The sequence below is a fragment of the Panthera onca genome, chromosome F1, assembly GCF_046562875.1.
Source record: "Panthera onca isolate mPanOnc1 chromosome F1, mPanOnc1 haplotype 2, whole genome shotgun sequence".
Classification (NCBI taxonomy): domain Eukaryota; kingdom Metazoa; phylum Chordata; class Mammalia; order Carnivora; family Felidae; genus Panthera; species Panthera onca.
Window position 1 is genome coordinate 3,765,419 of NC_138355.1, and position 17,674 is coordinate 3,783,092.

General features: G+C 51.7%; 1 protein-coding gene across 1 annotated transcript in view; it reads right to left on the bottom strand.

Moving 5' to 3' along the window:
- Positions 1 to 16,143, bottom strand: part of TP53BP2 (tumor protein p53 binding protein 2) — a 53,298-nt gene extending 37,155 nt beyond the window's left edge. The window contains exon 1 of the mRNA XM_078440537.2: positions 15,883 to 16,143. Coding sequence (XP_078296663.1) covers positions 15,883 to 15,909 — 27 coding nt within the window. The 5' untranslated portion in view covers positions 15,910 to 16,143. The remainder of the gene's footprint in view (positions 1 to 15,882) is intronic.
- Positions 16,144 to 17,674: the final 1,531 nt, after the last annotated feature.

A 17,674-nucleotide genomic window follows, 5' to 3' on the forward strand; every position in this document is an offset into this window, starting at 1 on the left:
ATGTTGGAGAAATTAAAGGACGTCTGAGGTGAAACCCTTAAATTATGCTAAGTCGGTCGCTATTTTACAGACACAGGACGAGAGCCTTCCTGGAAAGGTTAAAGGTTAAAATACGGCTATATTTAGCTGAGACCCCCTGAAGCTGAGATGATTTTAATGGACAGATCTGTCACTCAACCAGCCCCAGATATTCGAAGGAAGCTGCAAAAATTGGCTGTTGGCCCGGAAGGGACCCTGGAGGAGCTCTTATGAGCTAACAAGTGGATCTATTACAACCGAGATCAAGAGGAGAATCCGGAACAGGAAAGGAGGCTTAAAAAGAAAAATCTAAGGCCTTCATCGCGACCTTGCGTACTATGTCAGATCAGACTTCCCGACCGAGGTCCTGGCACCAAGTGCCATTTACGTGGCCATTCAGGGCACTGGAAACAAGAATGTTCTCAGAGGGGACAACAGAAGTGGAAACCCCGTAAGCTGTGCCCCTTGTGTGGAGACAGTCACTGGAGATCTGCATGCCCTCGGGGATCTCAATCTGCCAGAGCTCAGATAACCCGTGTCCCTGAAGGGAATGGATGGGTCCTGGGGGGCTCATCATGGTGGCTCCCCCGAACCAACTGTCCACTGGAAACCCAGAGCCTCGGGTAACTCTGGAAATAGAAGGAATTGAGTTCCTTCTTGACTCTGGAGCCGCCTTTTCTGTCCTCCTTTCCACTCCAGGCCAACCATCCAAACACAGCGTTAACAGTTAGAGGCGTTTCTAGAAAACGTATGACTAAATTTTTCTCTCTGCCCCCAGGGTGCATGTGGAGAGATTTTTTTTTTCCACATTCTTTTTGATAATGTCAGAGAGCCCCACTCCCTTGCTAGAAAGGGACACTTGACTGAATTAGGGACGACAGTGCTGCTAGCTCCAGGACGGATAAACAACTGCCTGAACTTAGAGTAATCTGGATATCGAAGATCAGTCTTTCCTCGAGGTAAAGTTAAATACTCCTTGTGGAGCTATTCCTATGGAAACCGGATGGCCAAAGGAAGATTGAGGATCGAGAACCAAAAACTAGTTCAAATGCTTAATTATTCTAAGCAATAATATCAAAAGATCCAAATAAATGTGGAAGAGGGAGGAAAAGCTAGTTAAATTTAAAACAAAAAAAAACAAAAAAAACCTGACCACACACGTCAGGGACTCTCTGGATGGCTACTTCCCATGGTGTGACCTCCTCCCTAGGAGGCATTGCATTTGGAATATTAACGCTTGCTGGTCTAATATTCTTTTCTCATGTCATTTGTAGAAGCCACTGCATACGCCAGAAAAATAAGAAAATTCTACTAGCCCAGACATTCCTGATGCCCTCCCGTTATTTTGAACCTCTGGATCGACCTCTGAACCTGCCCTGACTGCCGTACCCCTGTCACCGCCCCCCTTCTAGCAGGAAGCAGTTAAGGTGGGTTGTCCCAATTCCTAATGGCAGTTAGGAGTCACATGTTCAAAGGGGGGAATATGACAGAAAAGATGGAGTTCAGTAGGCAGAGAGGGAAAAGGTTAGGCCCTGAGGTCCCTGAGTGGGGGAAAAAAAAAACAAAGCACACATATTCTAGAACAATGCTGGGTGGGAGCTTCTGACCACAGCAAACCCCTCGGGCGTAAGATTCCTCTTAAGAAACAAATGTCTGTGTCTTGTGCCCAAAATAACCTATAAATGAAAAGGGAATCAACTTAGCAAAGAGGATTGTGAGAAATGAGATGATTGATTTTCGGAAATACCGAATAAAAGCTGTGCTGTCCAGTAAACAATAGGTTTACGACCCATGGGAAATGTGTGTGACACCCGCCCCCTCCCCACAATGGAGTCCCAAACCCCTAGAAACTTCACTTCCTGGCTCTTCCCCTCCGTTTCCTGGGCTTATTTTCACAGGCTTTGCAACGAGCATGTGCCAAAGAACTGAAGTCTCTGTGTCACCTCAAGGAATGTACGCTTGTCCCAATCAGACTACTTTTCGCCTTCCGTGGGCACAGGCGACTTCCGGGGAAGGCTGTAACCTCTGCAGTATCAGCCAATGAGGAGCCAGAGGTGCAGCGTCCCGCTCGGGGATAAACTGTCTGCTGTAACAGCCCTGGGTGTGCCTGTCCGCGGCAGACACCTGCTCTTGCAAGAACTTTCGTTAAAGCCTCGTTTCACTGTGCTCCGAGGCTCCGCTTCCCCCCCTTGAATGGGTCGGTGGGCTCATTTCTCACACTATGTAAGATATAAAATCTAAGGGAGACAAAATTTGCACGTGGAAACAGGAGACAACAATTTACTACTAAGCTAGATGGAGGAGACTGAAGGTAACATGTAAATCCAGAAATTAAAAAACTGAACATGACTGGAGACACACTGACGTTTCAGCAGATGCACAAATTAATGGAAATAAGGTTTCAGCAGATGCACAAATTAATGGAAATTATAAGAATAAAAACTAATCTATAGTAAACTTACTTCCAAATATACCATCTTTTCCCGACACGTTGGTAAAACACTGTATTTTCAAGAACACGGAAATGACTTCATCACACCCTTCCCCACAGGGAAGCAAGAGAAATGGGGCCCTCAGAAGCCGCTCCCCCATCCTGACCGCTCTGGCCAACCCCAGCTACAGGCGGAGCTGCACCTCCTGGAGCCTCGGAGGTGACCCACGTTCATCACGAAGTGTGCAGCACCAACCAGGTCAAGGAGGCCCGTGAGCCCTCGCAGATGCACCTTACAGCACCAGGGCCGTGAACCGCCGAGGTGGACAACGTGGGAGACGGGAGAAGCCAACCCCAGACCAGCCCCTCTCAGGGGCAGAGACATGCTGACTTCTTTCCAACCTGCCCAACCTGCCCAACCCGTCAATCAGGAACTTCACTTTTCATGAGATGAGCCACAAAGAGATTATTCAATGAACAATAAACTCTATCAGAGCAGAGGACACAACAGACGGAGGACATGAGGTAACACGAATGGCAATCCCTGGGAGAACATAATGGTTTTAAATAAATTACAACAATGAAGTACCACTTACGACTATTAAATTCATAATTTGATTAAAAGATCCAACAGAGATGAGACTGTAGGACAGTGGTTCACCCCTGACATGATGATGGCACTGTACATACACTGTCAAAACCCTTTTGGAAAGTAAAATGGTCATGTGTCAAAAGCCATAGAATTATGTATACCTCACGACCTTACATCCGGTAATGCATCCCAAAGAAATAACTTAAACGAAGAAAAGTTCTAAATGCCCGAAGATTTTCCCTACAGTGTTAGATCCATGAACAGTAATTTGGAAAACTAAATATCCAGCGACATAGAAAGTAAGTTTAAATACCTTTGCTGGAAGGATTATGATCCAGCGACCAACTACTATGAATACGGGGTCAGCGGTGAAAATAAAGTTACCAAATAGAATCACGTCAAGTTGTGGATTATAAGCACTTAAATTATACATACATACAAACTGGCTTGTATGGAATAAACAAAATCACTGATTAGGAGAAAAGGGATAGATGTCACTTTAATATTTTTACAATCTCAACGTTAATATATTTTCACGGTAATTTCAGTTGAAAAGTACCCTTAACATACACTGTGATGAAAGAATGTGAAAACACTTCATTAAAAATGCAACCATGACCATTATTTGCATCTACTTCGTCAGGTGCTCCATCTGAAAGGAAAGAAGGTTCCGGAGAAGACACGCACTCCTCACACTAAGTGGCGCCCAGCCCTCCACACTCTGCACAGCCATTCGTGCCCAAGTCACGTCTGAAGGAGACTTGCCCTTCCAAAAATCCAAAGTCCCAGACAATTTTCATTTAAAAAGAATGGGTCACAGACTTATTTTTAAGAGCTCCCTTTTTAGAGGACTTGTATTCGCTGTGACTATAATGTTCTGCTATTTACATAAGAATGATTCATCTCCAAGGAGGCATTATCTCCGATTAAAATTTGGAAGACTTTCCCAAGAGGAAATACAAAAAAACTGGCTACGGCATTTACAAGAAATTAACTTTGTGCCAGAGGCTAAAGTTTATTCCTGGGATTTAAAGAGCGACGTCAAGTTCCACAGAAAGAAAAAGGAACCAGCAGCGGAAGATGCTCCTGGTCACCGAAAGGCAACAAAGCTTTGCAACAACACCTTCGAGTTTTGACTTCTCAAAACTGAGATCCCTCAGGTCTACCGAAGAAAAAAAAGAATACGAGCGGAAAAAAAATGTCCTTTCGAGAAAAATGAACGACCTATAAAAGGGGTGATATGAATCCTCCCCAGACCTTACAACGCACAGGAAACTCGCCGGAAGGACAGCCAGCTAAGGACTTCCCGGCTGGAAGATCAGGGAAGGGTCTGCATGGCTTGGGCTTTAATATTCAGCTGTGCAGAGAGAAACGGAAACCGTCACCTCACTTCTACACTGTGCGCTACCCCTCCTGGAGGAGGGCCCCCGAGTACCCTCCAGAAGAGACTGCCACCAGGCCTCCCGTAACCTGGTCAAGACAAACACCTCCCTCCACACGATCACTTAGAGAGGGGACTCGATTAAGACAAGGAACATCAGCCAAAGCTTCTTCAACCTCTCAAACGCACCCAGACACCGGGCCCAGGCAGAAATGAGACTCAGGGCCTCCCTGGCTCCTGGGGTTTTCTGCCCCGCCCCCTCCCAGGCTGGCCACCCCGGACCGGCCACCATCCTGCGTGTTCAGAGTCAGCACCGCTGCCGTGAAAGCCGCGAGGACTCCTGCCTGCAGTTTACCCTCAAGGCCCTAAAGCTGCTTTTTAAAACCTCCCAATTTCCAGGAGCTACATGTCCCAGGCTCCACCAAGGGCCGGCGACACTGAGACCTACGCTAAGCGCACTGCTTTTTCTTATGGTGTGTTTCAAAATCAGTCCATCAGTTTCTAAGGCCAAATCTGACTTATTTAAAGCAAAATCATAAAATCATCACTGGGTGTCTTTTTTTTACTCTTTTGGTCACTACAGCCAGTGAATAGAATCTAGAAATCAACAACACATGAAGTCTCGATACCAATCACTGAACACTCAGGACCCACTGAGTGTCATCCAGAGCGCCGTCACTGTCTGAGATGATCACCCTGCCAGAAAAAAACGGTAAAACAAGTAGAAGTGGCTACTTTATTGTGGAGAAATGTTCTCTACATACAGAAAGAGGGTCTCAGAACGCTGCACGCTGGTCTCGGGTGTTAGATCACACCCCCACTTCGTACCCACAGCGACAGAGCAGTCACCTCCGGGACTTGGTCCTCCTCCCAACGTGAGTCCCTCTGGAGAAGCTCCTGGTTCTGAGCCCTCCCAGTCCCAACTGCTGAATGACCTCTGTCACAGCCAGCAGGGGCGAGGACGCTCCAGGGGAAGACGCCGCACACGAGGGCTGAGTCGGGAACGATCACGGCGCCAGGAGCTAACCTGATAACACTACGGACACACCACCTCCATGTGCCCTGGCATTTACCTCTGCACAGTCCAAATTTCACGGAACGTAGTTTAAGTGACAGCCTCAAATCATCAAATGAGAAATCTAAACACCCACAATTTTCCTCACTCACCTCCCTAGATTAGCTCAGCTGTTCCCTACACCCTGTTCCCTACCGTCTAAGCCACCCCATCCTTCTAGGATAATTCAGAGACCTTAAAAGTGCCTCCAGCTCCTCCTCCTCCTCCACGCGCACACACACTCACACGCACGCACACACACACCCTCCAGCCAGAAGAAAACTCTCTTTGTCCAACATCTACTCACACTGCACTTGTTTGTACCCTGTCTTATCTGCCTCACTGGTCTACACATTCCTTTAGGACCGGAGGCTTTGGCCCTAAGGTTTCCTCCACCCCCGAACTACCTTGCTATCTTAGTATCACAAACCGCAAACATGCTCGCTGAGCTGCACGGACACTGTGGGTCAGAGAGGCGAAGCTCCACGGCACACGGGAGTCAGCAGGAGAGCAAAACACGACCCAGAGTGAGCTCCGGGGCGCCTGGGGGGGGCTCAGCCGGTCAAGTATCCGACTCTCGATTTCAGCTCAGGTCATGATCTCATGGTCATGAGATGCAGACCCGCTTTGGGCTGTGCACTAAGAGAGCAGAGCCTGCTTGGGGTTCTCTGTCAAAATAAAGAAAGAAACATTTAAAAGAAAAAAAAAGAGTGAGCTACTACCCGAACACACGGTGCAACTTCTGTGAGCTTTCTCAAAGCCAGACGCCGTCTCTAAGAAGAAACAGAGCACTCTGCTTATTTGAGGGTAACTTGAGGAATCTGTTCCAGGGGCGCCTAGGTGGCTCAGTCTGTTGAGTGTTGAATTCTTGACTTCGACTCAGGTCATGATCTCACCATTCACGAGTTCAAGGCCCGCATCGGGCTCCACATTCAGCATGGAGCCTGCCTAAGATTCTCTCTCTCTCTCCCTCCCCCTCTACCCCTTCCCCATTTGTGGTCTCTAAAGTTAAAAACAAAAATGATAAAGAAGGAAAATCTGTTCCCTCCTTTTCAACCGTGCCCGACGCCAGACTTAGACAGACTTCAAACCCCAAGTACACTCGCTCCAGGCCGCTCTGTACTCACCATCCGTCATAAACAACAAATAAAGTAAGAGGACTAAACTCTGAACTGCGTCATTCCGCACCTGCAACCCCTCCTTCCCTGCCGCTGCCAATGCTCTCCTCTAAACTGGGCACCGCAGCCACTGCACGTAAAGGCACTTCCTCGTCCTGTTCTTTGCTCTTCCTCACCGAGCACACGATCTTCCTGATCCACCAGGACACCGGGAGCACGAGCAACCCACTGCTTCCAGTTCTCCCCCCAGCGCCTCCGGCTCTGTCCTCCGAGACGTCAGCTCTGGGAACCCTGAGGAAGCTCAAAGCCAAGCCAACGATGGACATATACGAAGCGGGCGAGAACTAGCGTCCCCAAGGACAATCGCCGGAACGATGTGCACCAAGTCCCCACAAGAGTCCAGCACGCCCCGGGTGCCAAAACGCCCAGGTGTACGCAGGGCCGACAGGCGGACGCACGGGAGAACCGCCCGCGGGGTGCGCACAGCGTCCTGGGACAGAGACAGGCCACCCTGTCACCGTGCCGCTGAACCGGAACCGACAGGAGTGAGCCGAGCAGGAAGAGGAACATCCGGGCAGAGACAGCACACAAGCACAGCGGCGTGCGGTGACGACTGCACTCCGGGGCTGCTGGGCCGTGCAGGCGGAGTGAGACTGGACGGACAGGCAGGGACGGGTCACCGCTCGGCCCGTGAGGCACAGGCATGCTGCGGACGCCCCGGCGCACGGGCCTCATCTCACACGCGCACACAGCTACAGCACGGTCACGGTCACGGGGAGCAGAGCGTCATGGGCAGAAACGTACGACGGCGTATGCCTGCTGTGACAAGAGGAACGCTGGCCTCGGCCCTGCCCACGGTCCTCACGCAGACCCCCCGGGGAGCACACCCCAGGTGTGAGCGGCTCTTAGGAGGACAACACAATTCCGAAGGCAGGCCAGCGAGTGGCGGCCCGACCGACACGGCCTTGTTCGGTGTTCTGACTCTACCACCTCCTCTGCGAGGCCTGACACCCTGGAACGAAGTGTCCGGATGACACCAAAGGGCCGAAACCCACTGGGCTGGATGACGGACACTCCGTCTCTGCAGAGGGAGCTTCTCCCATATGCCGTAACAGAAATCAGTCTTGGAGCACGCTGGAGAAGGAAGACGCAGACTTCGGTTCAGGAAAAACCACACGGAGGAAGTGCGTGGAACAGACTAAAGGGGCAGAGAGCAGGGCGGGGACGAAGATGGCAAGGAGAGGGCCTAGGCAGCGGAGTGACAGCGCAGGAGAGGGCCCATGACACAGGTGGGGGGGGGGGGGGGGCGCGGATGGAAAAGCAGAAGGGGCGCCTGGGTGCCTCAGTCAGTTAGGCATCCAACTTCAGCGAGTTGAGGAGTTCGAGCCCTGCACTGCACTCTGTGCTGACAGCTCTGACCCCGGAGCCTGCTTCGGATTCTGTCTCTCCCTCTCTCTGCCCCTCCCCTGCTCACGCTGCCTCTCTCTCTCTCTCTCTCTCTCAAAAATAAACATTAAAAAACAGGAAAAGCAGAAAGAACTGGCCACAACACCCAGGTCTCCAGCTGCTGAGAGCAGCAAGCCACAGGTACCGGGGAAAGACTTTTCTGCCTTTAAAATGAAAGTGACCCAAAATAGTGCCCCTTTTCTGGAAATCAGCAAGTTACTAACAATTACCCACGTATCACAAACCCTCCACATCTTGCTGTGGTTCAGAGAAGCAATGGCAGGACACCCTGTAGAACTACGGCAACTCGGACTGTAATCTCCCAGATGTCAGGCTACACGTATCTCTGGCAATAAAACGAAGCATCTTGGAATTAAAAACAACTGGTAAAGGAACTTTTAGGTGAAACCATCAGAAGCCATCCAGGTGGTGTGGTCCCGTGGTCAAACGTTTTCAAGGTTAGGGCTTCCTCAGGAAACCGGATTGGCCCCGCTCGGTTTCACAGAACCACAGAGACGTAGGCTCGTCTTGAGCTCTTTAGAACTTTCTTCTTCTACGAAGTCTGGTTTCCCCTCGGTCCCGCAGGGAGGAGCCTGTGGGTTCGGAGAGGTCTCCCCTTACTACATCCGGCCCTGTTCCCAACCCCAGGCAGGCCGTCCTGTCTCCACTCTCACCTTGACACTTCTCCGCATCTGTACCACCCGAGCAAGTTATTCAAGCAGGTGACAACATGTGTCAATTGAGTGTTGTGAAGATTAATACAGAGAAACATCCCTAAAGCAGATTCTGGATGCAGAAGTGGAGGCTGGAAGGGGGAGCTGTACCGCTCAAGGTCAATCACAGGAAGAACTGTCAATTACAGACCCAACAGGAAAGCATCCTGAATTCAGGCCCCATGGGGAAGATGTGTGGGCATCCCCCCGCCCCCCCACAGCTCAGCCACTGAGAAACCACCATCACCCTCAACCCCACTGCTTCTCCAGTGGACTTTGGTTCAAAACAACCCCTCCCAACTTCCTTTTTGTCCATAAAATAACGTTCCTCTCCTCTTTGTTGGACTTGCCTATGGTTGTCCCAAAGCCAGCCTGTCCCCAACCTGCAATTCTCTGTTGTTATTTCCAAATAAACACATTCCTGCCAGTTTTACCTAAGGTTGACAAGTTCACGCCCAGTTCACACTATGTGCTGGGCCCTTGGGGTGACAAGGTGTGGCTCTTCCCCATTCCAGGTAGCTGTCCATGGACCTTCCACCCCCCACTCCTCCCCTTCCCCCCTCCCCGCACCTCCACAACCTACTCTCCACACAGCAGCGCAGGGGTCTGTGCTCATCGAGGAGATGCCGGCCCCTCCCTGCTGTCCCCCCTCAGGGGCACTGCATTCCCTGCAGGCCGCTCGGCCTATGCACGCGGCCCACAGTTCTGACTAGGTGACAGGCTCCATAGGCATGCGGTTCTGACTAGGTGACAGGTTCCACTCCATCTCAGCAGGCCTGGCCCAACCCGCATCCAGTCTAGAGTGACCATCCCGGCCACCTTATCCTGCTGAAATCCCAGCCTCACTTTCTCTTCCGTATTTTCCGCCCCGAAACTAGCTCAGGGAAGGGGAGCTCCCAGCAAGTGGGGTACCCTTTCCTGCACCCACCAGTGCCCCACACACACAGCAGACGGTTACTAAGTATTTTCTCACCAGGAGCTGGCCCAGAGTGGCCATCCAAATACAACCAATGGGTAAATGGGGAAGAATGAAGCACCATGATTTAAGGGGATTCCATCTAAATTCAGTCCCTTGTTTACTTCCGATAAACTCACATCACTGGGCTGAATCGCTCTTCCTTGCTCACTCGGCACCCATCTCGGCTTCCTGGTGACACCGTGCCGGGCAGGTCACTGCTGTGCCACCCGGGACCCTTCTCTCGCAGGCGCTGGGAGGTCCCCGTCCCTCCGCCTGCCACTCCCGACCCTTCCTTCCTTCCCCGCATCATCGGCATCATCGCCTTGGAGCCCTGTCTACAGAACCCTGAAGAGAAAGTGACCCCCCATGGTCGCACAGAAACCAGACAGGATTGCCAGCCTACACCAGCGGGCACTGTGCAGTCTCAGGAGAGGCTGCTTCCCGTCCCGGCGGAAAAAGCAGGAGCCCAGGACACACGTCACTCAGGAAGTGTCCTCTCCGCTGCGGGGACGAGCCAGCTGTCCCACCCCGCTCCGACTGGAGAGCACTTTAAACTGGAATCCTGCAACAATTCATGCATTATGGTTTTCTACTGCTTTTCTCAACTTGCATCTTACACGCTTTTATTTGAAATGTTGGAAACTTAAAGTAGTACTAAGTTAAAAACCTGTTTCTAGAGAAACCAGTGAGGTAGGCATTTCAGAAGTAAAAGTTCAGTATTTACTGGCTCAATAAATATTTTCAACGAATGTCTAGTCCTATTAGCTTCCCAATAAATCACTCGATTTTGGATATATTTTATGTAGAAAAAAATCAAAATGACCACAAGTTGTGGGAAGCTACTTTTCCTACAGATGATCTATGTTTACAATTTGCGTTTCTCCGCTGAAATAACTTTCTTTTGCTGAGACCTTACACAGAAAGTTTTTGGAGTTATGCCTCCGTGTGGCCCAGTACTTCTGCGGGGATCCCCTCCTGACCACAACCTCTCCTTGGCTCTCCCCAACAGAATGTAAAATTTTAATGTCTCACTCGGCACTCCAAAGTAAGTAAATATTTCAGAATCTATCACCTGTGTTTTCTTTTCTCAATTACAACTCATTAAAGAAAAATGCTCTCTTCAGTCCATAGCACACCATCAAAAAGCAAGTATTTAAATAATGTTTGACTTGACTAAGTGGCATGAGCTGAAAAGAACACTCTGGATTCCTAAACTCTCTCTCCCACTCTCCTTATCCTTTGATAACGTAGTGGGAGTTGGTGAGAGGTTCACAGCCCAGGATGGCACCCCCCCACCGGCAGGGCCGAGGATGCGTGAGGTCGGCTTTGGACAGACTCAGGGAATGCCTGCCACACACCCTGACAGGTCACCGGACGATAAAAGTCTCGGCATTCCTTACAGGCTTCAGAAGAGAGAGATCGTGTTTTACTGCTGCTACTTTCTACCTTTGGGGGACGGTGACACAAAGAGGGAGAGAAAACAGCTCTTCCTGGAAGCAGTGCATGACTAAATGACCCTCTGTTTTTGGGTCCTGCAGATAAATGTCCCTTCCAGATAAATAAATTCTCTGCAGCTGTTAAAATACAAGCAGGTGTATGCTCGTGCTCAGTTTCTTTGTAAAGTCTAAAATGTTCCCCTGAAACATAAAAATACAAAAAAAAAAAATGTTAATGCTTCTGAGCTTTTAATTAATACAGCACAAGTCATAAGGCAACAAATCTCACTATAGCACATAAAATGTGAGGCTTTTGCCACATTTTTTAAAACAGAGGATGTGTTTAAGAGCCTTTGAGAATTACAATCCTATAAAGACAGAGAACCTACCTTAAACTTTACTCTGGAATAAAACCTAAGCTTGCTTACTCAACAACAAGAAATTCTTTCACCACAAGGTATAATCATATACAACGTTCTAAAGCTAGAACTTGAAACCTTTCTAATCTCAACACCTAATTTCAGTTTGGAAATATGTGCAAATAAGACTTTTTTTACATGAAAATAATACAAGCATTTGAGCAGAAGTCATGCCTTTGGTCTGTGAGGTGCCCCAGGTGCAGTCTCCTATAGAAATACAGAAATCCTACTGAGCAGGTGTCAGACTCCTAAAGGAGATACTGTAAGAACCCATTTTTATTTTAACTCTGAAGTTCGCTCACTTTTTTTTTTTAATTTACCTTGAGAGAGAGAAAGAGAAAATCTCAAGCAGGTTCCACAATGTCAGCATAGAGCCCCATGCAGAGCTGGATCCCAAAACCGCGTGTGATCACGACCTGAACTGAAATCATGAGTTGGACGCTTAACCAACTGAGCCGCCCAGGTGCCCCATGCCCATTTTTTTTTTTTTTTGCTAGACTCCCCAAACTAGAAGCTCAGACCATCAGATATTATCTTACAGCAGCATCATGGAACAACTAGAAATAATTAGGACACCTCTGCAGCACTGGAAGGTAAAATGTCACAAATTTAAATCATGATCAGGGCGTCTGGGTAGCTTTCAGTGAAGCCTCCGACTCTTGATGTCCGCTCAAGTCACGATCTCGGTTCGGGAGTTTGAGTCCCGCATAGGGCTCTGTGCTGACAGCGTGGAGCCTACTCAGGTTTTCACTCCCTCTCTCTGCCCCTCCCCGACTCACACCCGTACACCTGTGCGCGCTCTCTCTCTCTCTCTCAAAATAAATAAATAAACTTAAAAAAAAAAAAAGACTTAAACCATGATCAGGTCAATTGAGCTTTTTAAAATAAGCAATCATTTTCTTGAAAACATTATCTGCAGCAGGGCTATATGATGAGATTTGTTCAAAGAGAACACCAAATAGTTGGAAAACACATTTTCCAAGTCATTAGGGGTAAACAGGCCATCACTATTTGGTTTTAAAGCATTAACGGGAACGTGAAGCTGCAAATACATCACTCAAGGGTGAAGTTCTTCTCTGTGCTACCTTGTCAGACTGCCCTGCCCACACAGTGGCCACCAGGCACATCAGCTATCTAGATATATTTAAACTAAATAATCTTTTTAAAATTTCAGTCCCATTAGTCGCATGCCAAGTGCTGAAGCTGCAGGTGGCTGGTGGCCCCCATGCTGGCCACAGGGACACAGGACATCCATGCCCGAGAGAGGATATCTACCAGAGACACATTCGAGTCCTCCGGCCCTCCATGTGGTTCTGCAGAATACTGTGTGCGGTTCTGTGTGTAGTTTTGGTTTTTGCTCTTTTTTTTTTTTAATTTTTTTTAAATATTTATTTATTTTTCAGACAGAGTGAGACAGAGCATGAACGGGGGAGGGTCAGAGAGAGGGAGACACAGAATCTGAAACAGGCTCCAGGCTCTGAGCTGTCAGCACAGAGCCCGACGCGGGGCTTGAACTCACGGACCGCGAGATCATGACCTGAGCCGAAGTCGGCCCCTTAACCGACGGAGCCACCCAGGCACCCCGGTTTTTGCTCTTTTTAATCTACCATTTTGGTAGCAGGTACAAATGTTTATCAAGTCATATCTGAATGCTTTCACAGTTAGCTAACCTCTCTCATAGAAATATTTCTGAATATATGCTTTCTTTGAATGTAATGCTTTCCAAAATGAAAGTATGAAAAAAGATATCCGATATAATTTTAAATAGCTGAGAAATTTTGCTTTTAAATTATCTTTATCTGATAACCAAATACAACGAGGATGGCTCACTTAAAAAAAGTGACACTCAACCTGCGAACAATTCGTTCTTCAATGAGGGAAAATAAAGTGTCAAGGATGAAACATTAATCCGTTTCTTCTTACCAAGTTGTAGAAATTATCAGAGAATCAGAGACACTGTGGTGGGTATCTGGAAATGAGTGTTAATGATCTCGCCTGCTCTGCTGTACCCTATCATTACCCCTACCCTCTCAGCGTTTGCCTACTTATTTTTAGTTAGCCTACCCCTTCTGGTTTTGGGTCCAATTATCACTTCATGTCCCACATGAAAGTCACTTGATTCTCTACCATTTGGTGAGAAAATACACAAACACATTTATCTGTACACTTTTAATATAACACTGTCTAAGTAGCCAGCTGTTATCTTCAGAATGTCTTTAAGGGCAACGCATGGAATGTGTTCTTAACGCCACAGAGCTACACACTTAAAAATGGTTAAAAGGGCAATTTTTGTTATGTACATTTAACCACAACCAAAAAAAGCACATCAAGACAACGGTCTACATCCTGCGCCGATCCATCTGTTCATATGAATCCCAACGCTTGTCCTAATAAATTGGGTTAAGATTTTTAATAACTGGTTAAGTGATAAAATGCAAAACTTCGCTCAATGCTAAAATTAAAATCCAAGTGCTGTATATTAAAAGCCAGAGAGGAGAAATATATTTAAGAAAATAGGCTCATTTTCAGGCACCCAAACTATTACAGGATAAAGACACAGAGAGAGTGGTGTTACTGAATGAACACCTGCTTCACGTGGTTACGTGACACACAGGCCACAAACGTCTGAGGTGGCCAGTCCTGCAAATCCTGCACGAGCTCTTATCTAGCACCTACCCCAAGCTGGGGCTTCAGAAACAGGGACCCCGCTCCTCACAACCACCCTGAGAGCTGGTGTTACCATCGTCCCCATTTTACAGATGGTGAGACCGGGAGACGAATCACTTTTCAAAACAAGAAGGTAGTTCTGGTCACAAAGGGGGCTGAGCAAACACGGAGGCTCTGGCTCCAGGCTGGTGTGCATGGATGGGAAGAACCGTACCAGCCTTCAGGGCCAGCAGCTCTTTACAAACTGGTCAGCCGGTGTCCGGCTGCGACAAGGAAAAGTCTCCTGTTTTGTTTTTAAGCAGGCTTCATGCCCAGCACGGGGCTCGAATTCACCACCCTAGATCAAGACCTGAGCTGAGATCAAGAGTCGGAGGCGTACCCCACTGGGCCCCCCAGACGCCCCAAAACTCTCCCAAGTTTTAAGAAAGCCCAAAGGATACCGTGAAACCATCCTTAAGAAATCACCTTGCAACAACCAGTACTGGTCTTGCTCCTTAATTTGTAGGAAAATTCAGAGACAACTGCAGAAGTCACTTCCAAAGAAAGGAAAACGTAAATCCCAGGATACAAATTTTAATTGCAAATTCCTTCACCCTCCCCCATGGTCCATTCACATCACAAACCTGACTTCATAAGCCGGTACTAAACTAAAATAGGGTGCAGGACACCGCGCACACTCTAATTCCTTGAATCCTCGCGGGCCAAAACAGCATCCCAAAGCCGTCGAAAGTCAATTACCAAGCGCAATGAACTAAGTCGGCCGAGGCAGCGAAAGTGAGGACCCAGGTGGGCAGCCGGGGCACAGAATTTTCTACTCTGCACCCGTAACTGCGAACGACCGAAACGCGCCGTCGCTCCGTTCCGCAGACGGTGGAAAGTTGCCCGCTCCTTTGTCTGAACACGGGAAGCCCTAGGAAAACACCGCGGACCGCAAAAGGACCCCTGGACCCTGGGAGAGGCGCGAGCACAACCTCCTGGGGGTGGGGGTGGGGGTAGGGGGCGCGTGCACGAGCCCGCAGCCCAGCCCCCCCCCCCCCCCCCCCAAGCCGCGGGCGCCGAAGGGAAGCGCCTCGGCGCTCCTGCGTCAGCCCTGCGGCCGCCGGGGGCCTCCAGGGTCTGGGAGAGGGGGAGGGTCGGGATCAGGGAACCCGCCGGTTCGAGGCTCAGAGGAGGGGGAGCAAGGGGCGGGGGGCCTGGGGCTCGGGGGGTTCGGAAGCTCGAGGAGCCGGGGGCTGGGGGGGGGTTGGGGGCCTCCGGGGGGGGTGGGGGCCTCCGGGGGTGGGGGGGTGGGAGCCGAGGGCCGAACGCGCCGCGGGCACTCGGGTCTCCAGCGACCTGACGACCCCCCAACCCCGCGCGGGCGCCCTCGCACACCAGGAGCGACAGGCAATCGGACCTCAGCAGGCTCCGCTTCACTCCCAACAAAAAGTTTTTAAAAAGACAAAGCACCCGACAGCCCGGGGCCCCAAGTCTCGACGCGCGAGACCCGCACGGAGCGAGGACGCAGGCGGACGCGCCAGGAAAGTTTGGGCGGTTGCGCGTCGGCGGCTCCCTGCCCTCAGGGGTCGGGGGGATGGGGGGGAGGGGGCGGGTGGGGGATGGGAGAGGGGGCCGCGGCCTGGGGACTAGCCGCCGGCCCGCGCGCTTACCGGCATCATGTTGGACCCGAACCTCATGGGAGCCGCGGCCCGAGCCGAGCGGGGCGCCCGGGTCTCGGGAGCGGGGGGCGGCGGCGCAGGGCGAGGCTCCCGGAAGGCGGCCGACCTGTTGCGAGGCGAGGCGGCCGCGGCGTCGGCGGTCGGCGCAGCCCTCCCCGCGGGCGGGGGCGCCACCGAGCCCAGGGCCCACCCCCCGCGGCCCCGACGCGGCTTTGTCTCCTCAGAGCCCACGACGGCCCGCGCTCCGCCCCCCGCGCCCAGCGCGCGCGCTCCCCCCACCCCGCGCGCCCTCCGCCCCGCCCCCCGCGCGCCCTCCACGCTCCGCCCCCCGCGCTCCCCCGCCCCACCCACCTCCGCACGTCTTGTGAGGGCGGGGCGGGACCGGGCGCGGAGGACGCGCCTGCGCAAGAGCGGCGGGGTTCCGCGTCCCACCGCGGTGGCTCGCGGCTGCCCGCCTTCACCCTGGTCATCGCCTGTCGTCCAGTGTAGGACTCAGGTCTGCGTGGCTTTAGGTTAAACACGAATACACTTAAAAGTGACTCCCAGGGTGGAGCCTGCGTATTCTTATCGCAGTCACAATAAACAAGCCTCCAAAACGCCTAAAAGTGTGTGGAGCGACTTCGGAGGGGCCGCTTCTTTGCCGCTCACGCGGGTCGGGGACTCGGCTCGCTACCCCAGCCCCCGATGGCGGGCCGTGGGGGGCTGCAGGGCTCACGGATGCTAAGGTGGGGGCAGCCCCGGGGGGAGGCGCGATGTCCGGAAGGGTGGTGCAGTCCCGGTGGGGTCACCTCCTCGGGGGGGCGCAGCCCGGAGTGGGGGATAGCGTAACCCCGGTGGGGGGGGGTCACGCTCCGTGGATAGGGGGCAGTCCCGGATTGGAGGGGGGGCGCAGCCCTGTGGGTGGGGGCACCTCCTGGGGGGCGCAACCCTGAGTGGGGGATGGTGCAGCCCCCAGAGGGGTGCCGTCCCGGTGGGGGTCACCTCCTGGGGGGGGGCGCAGCCCGGAGTGGGGGATGGCGTAACCCCGGTGCGGGGCGCTCCCGCGGAGCCCGGCCTCTTCCAAGAGCCTGAGAAGTGGGGTGCGGAGAGCACCTGCTGGCGCCTGGCCTCCAGGACCACACACACCCCCCCTCCCCCACGCCGTACACCCGGTCTCCACACCTGGCAGTAGCGAAGTGTGCTAATCCCATTAGAAAGCAGACTTCTCCAAACCCGAGGTTCATGGTCCTGAGTTCAGCAAAGAGACTCCACCGCGTGGTTCATTTCAGCACGAATTTATGAAACTTTGGCCACGTGTTCTGAGTGCAGATGTCCCGAGTGCCACCGACGCATCAAACAGAACTCGGATGGACGGGAAAACCAATAGCGAAGTAGATCAATAGCCAACGATTACATGAATTACCAGTTCGATTATAAGGACAGAATTAAGGGGGTCAGGGGAGGAGCCAGCAGCTGCGGTTTGGCAGATGGTGACCAGGCAGGCCGCCTGAGCCACCTGAGCCCCACCTGAGCCACCTGAGCCTGGCAGTGGAGGGAAGGCTTCCGGGAGGAGGGACCGGCAAGCATGAAGGCCTCTAGGGGAGCCCACCTGGCTGTTCTGGGACAGCTGCAGGGACCACAGGGGGACAGCAGGGTGACCCAAGGGCCGCGGGCGTTCGCACTGGGGGGCCAGCCTGAGGGCTTTGGCCTTGCTCCCGCCCAAATGGAGAGATCTGGGGAGGTGTGGAGCAGATGACCTGACTCCTGTCTCCGAACCTGCGCAAAGCTCTTGGGAAGTGGCTGG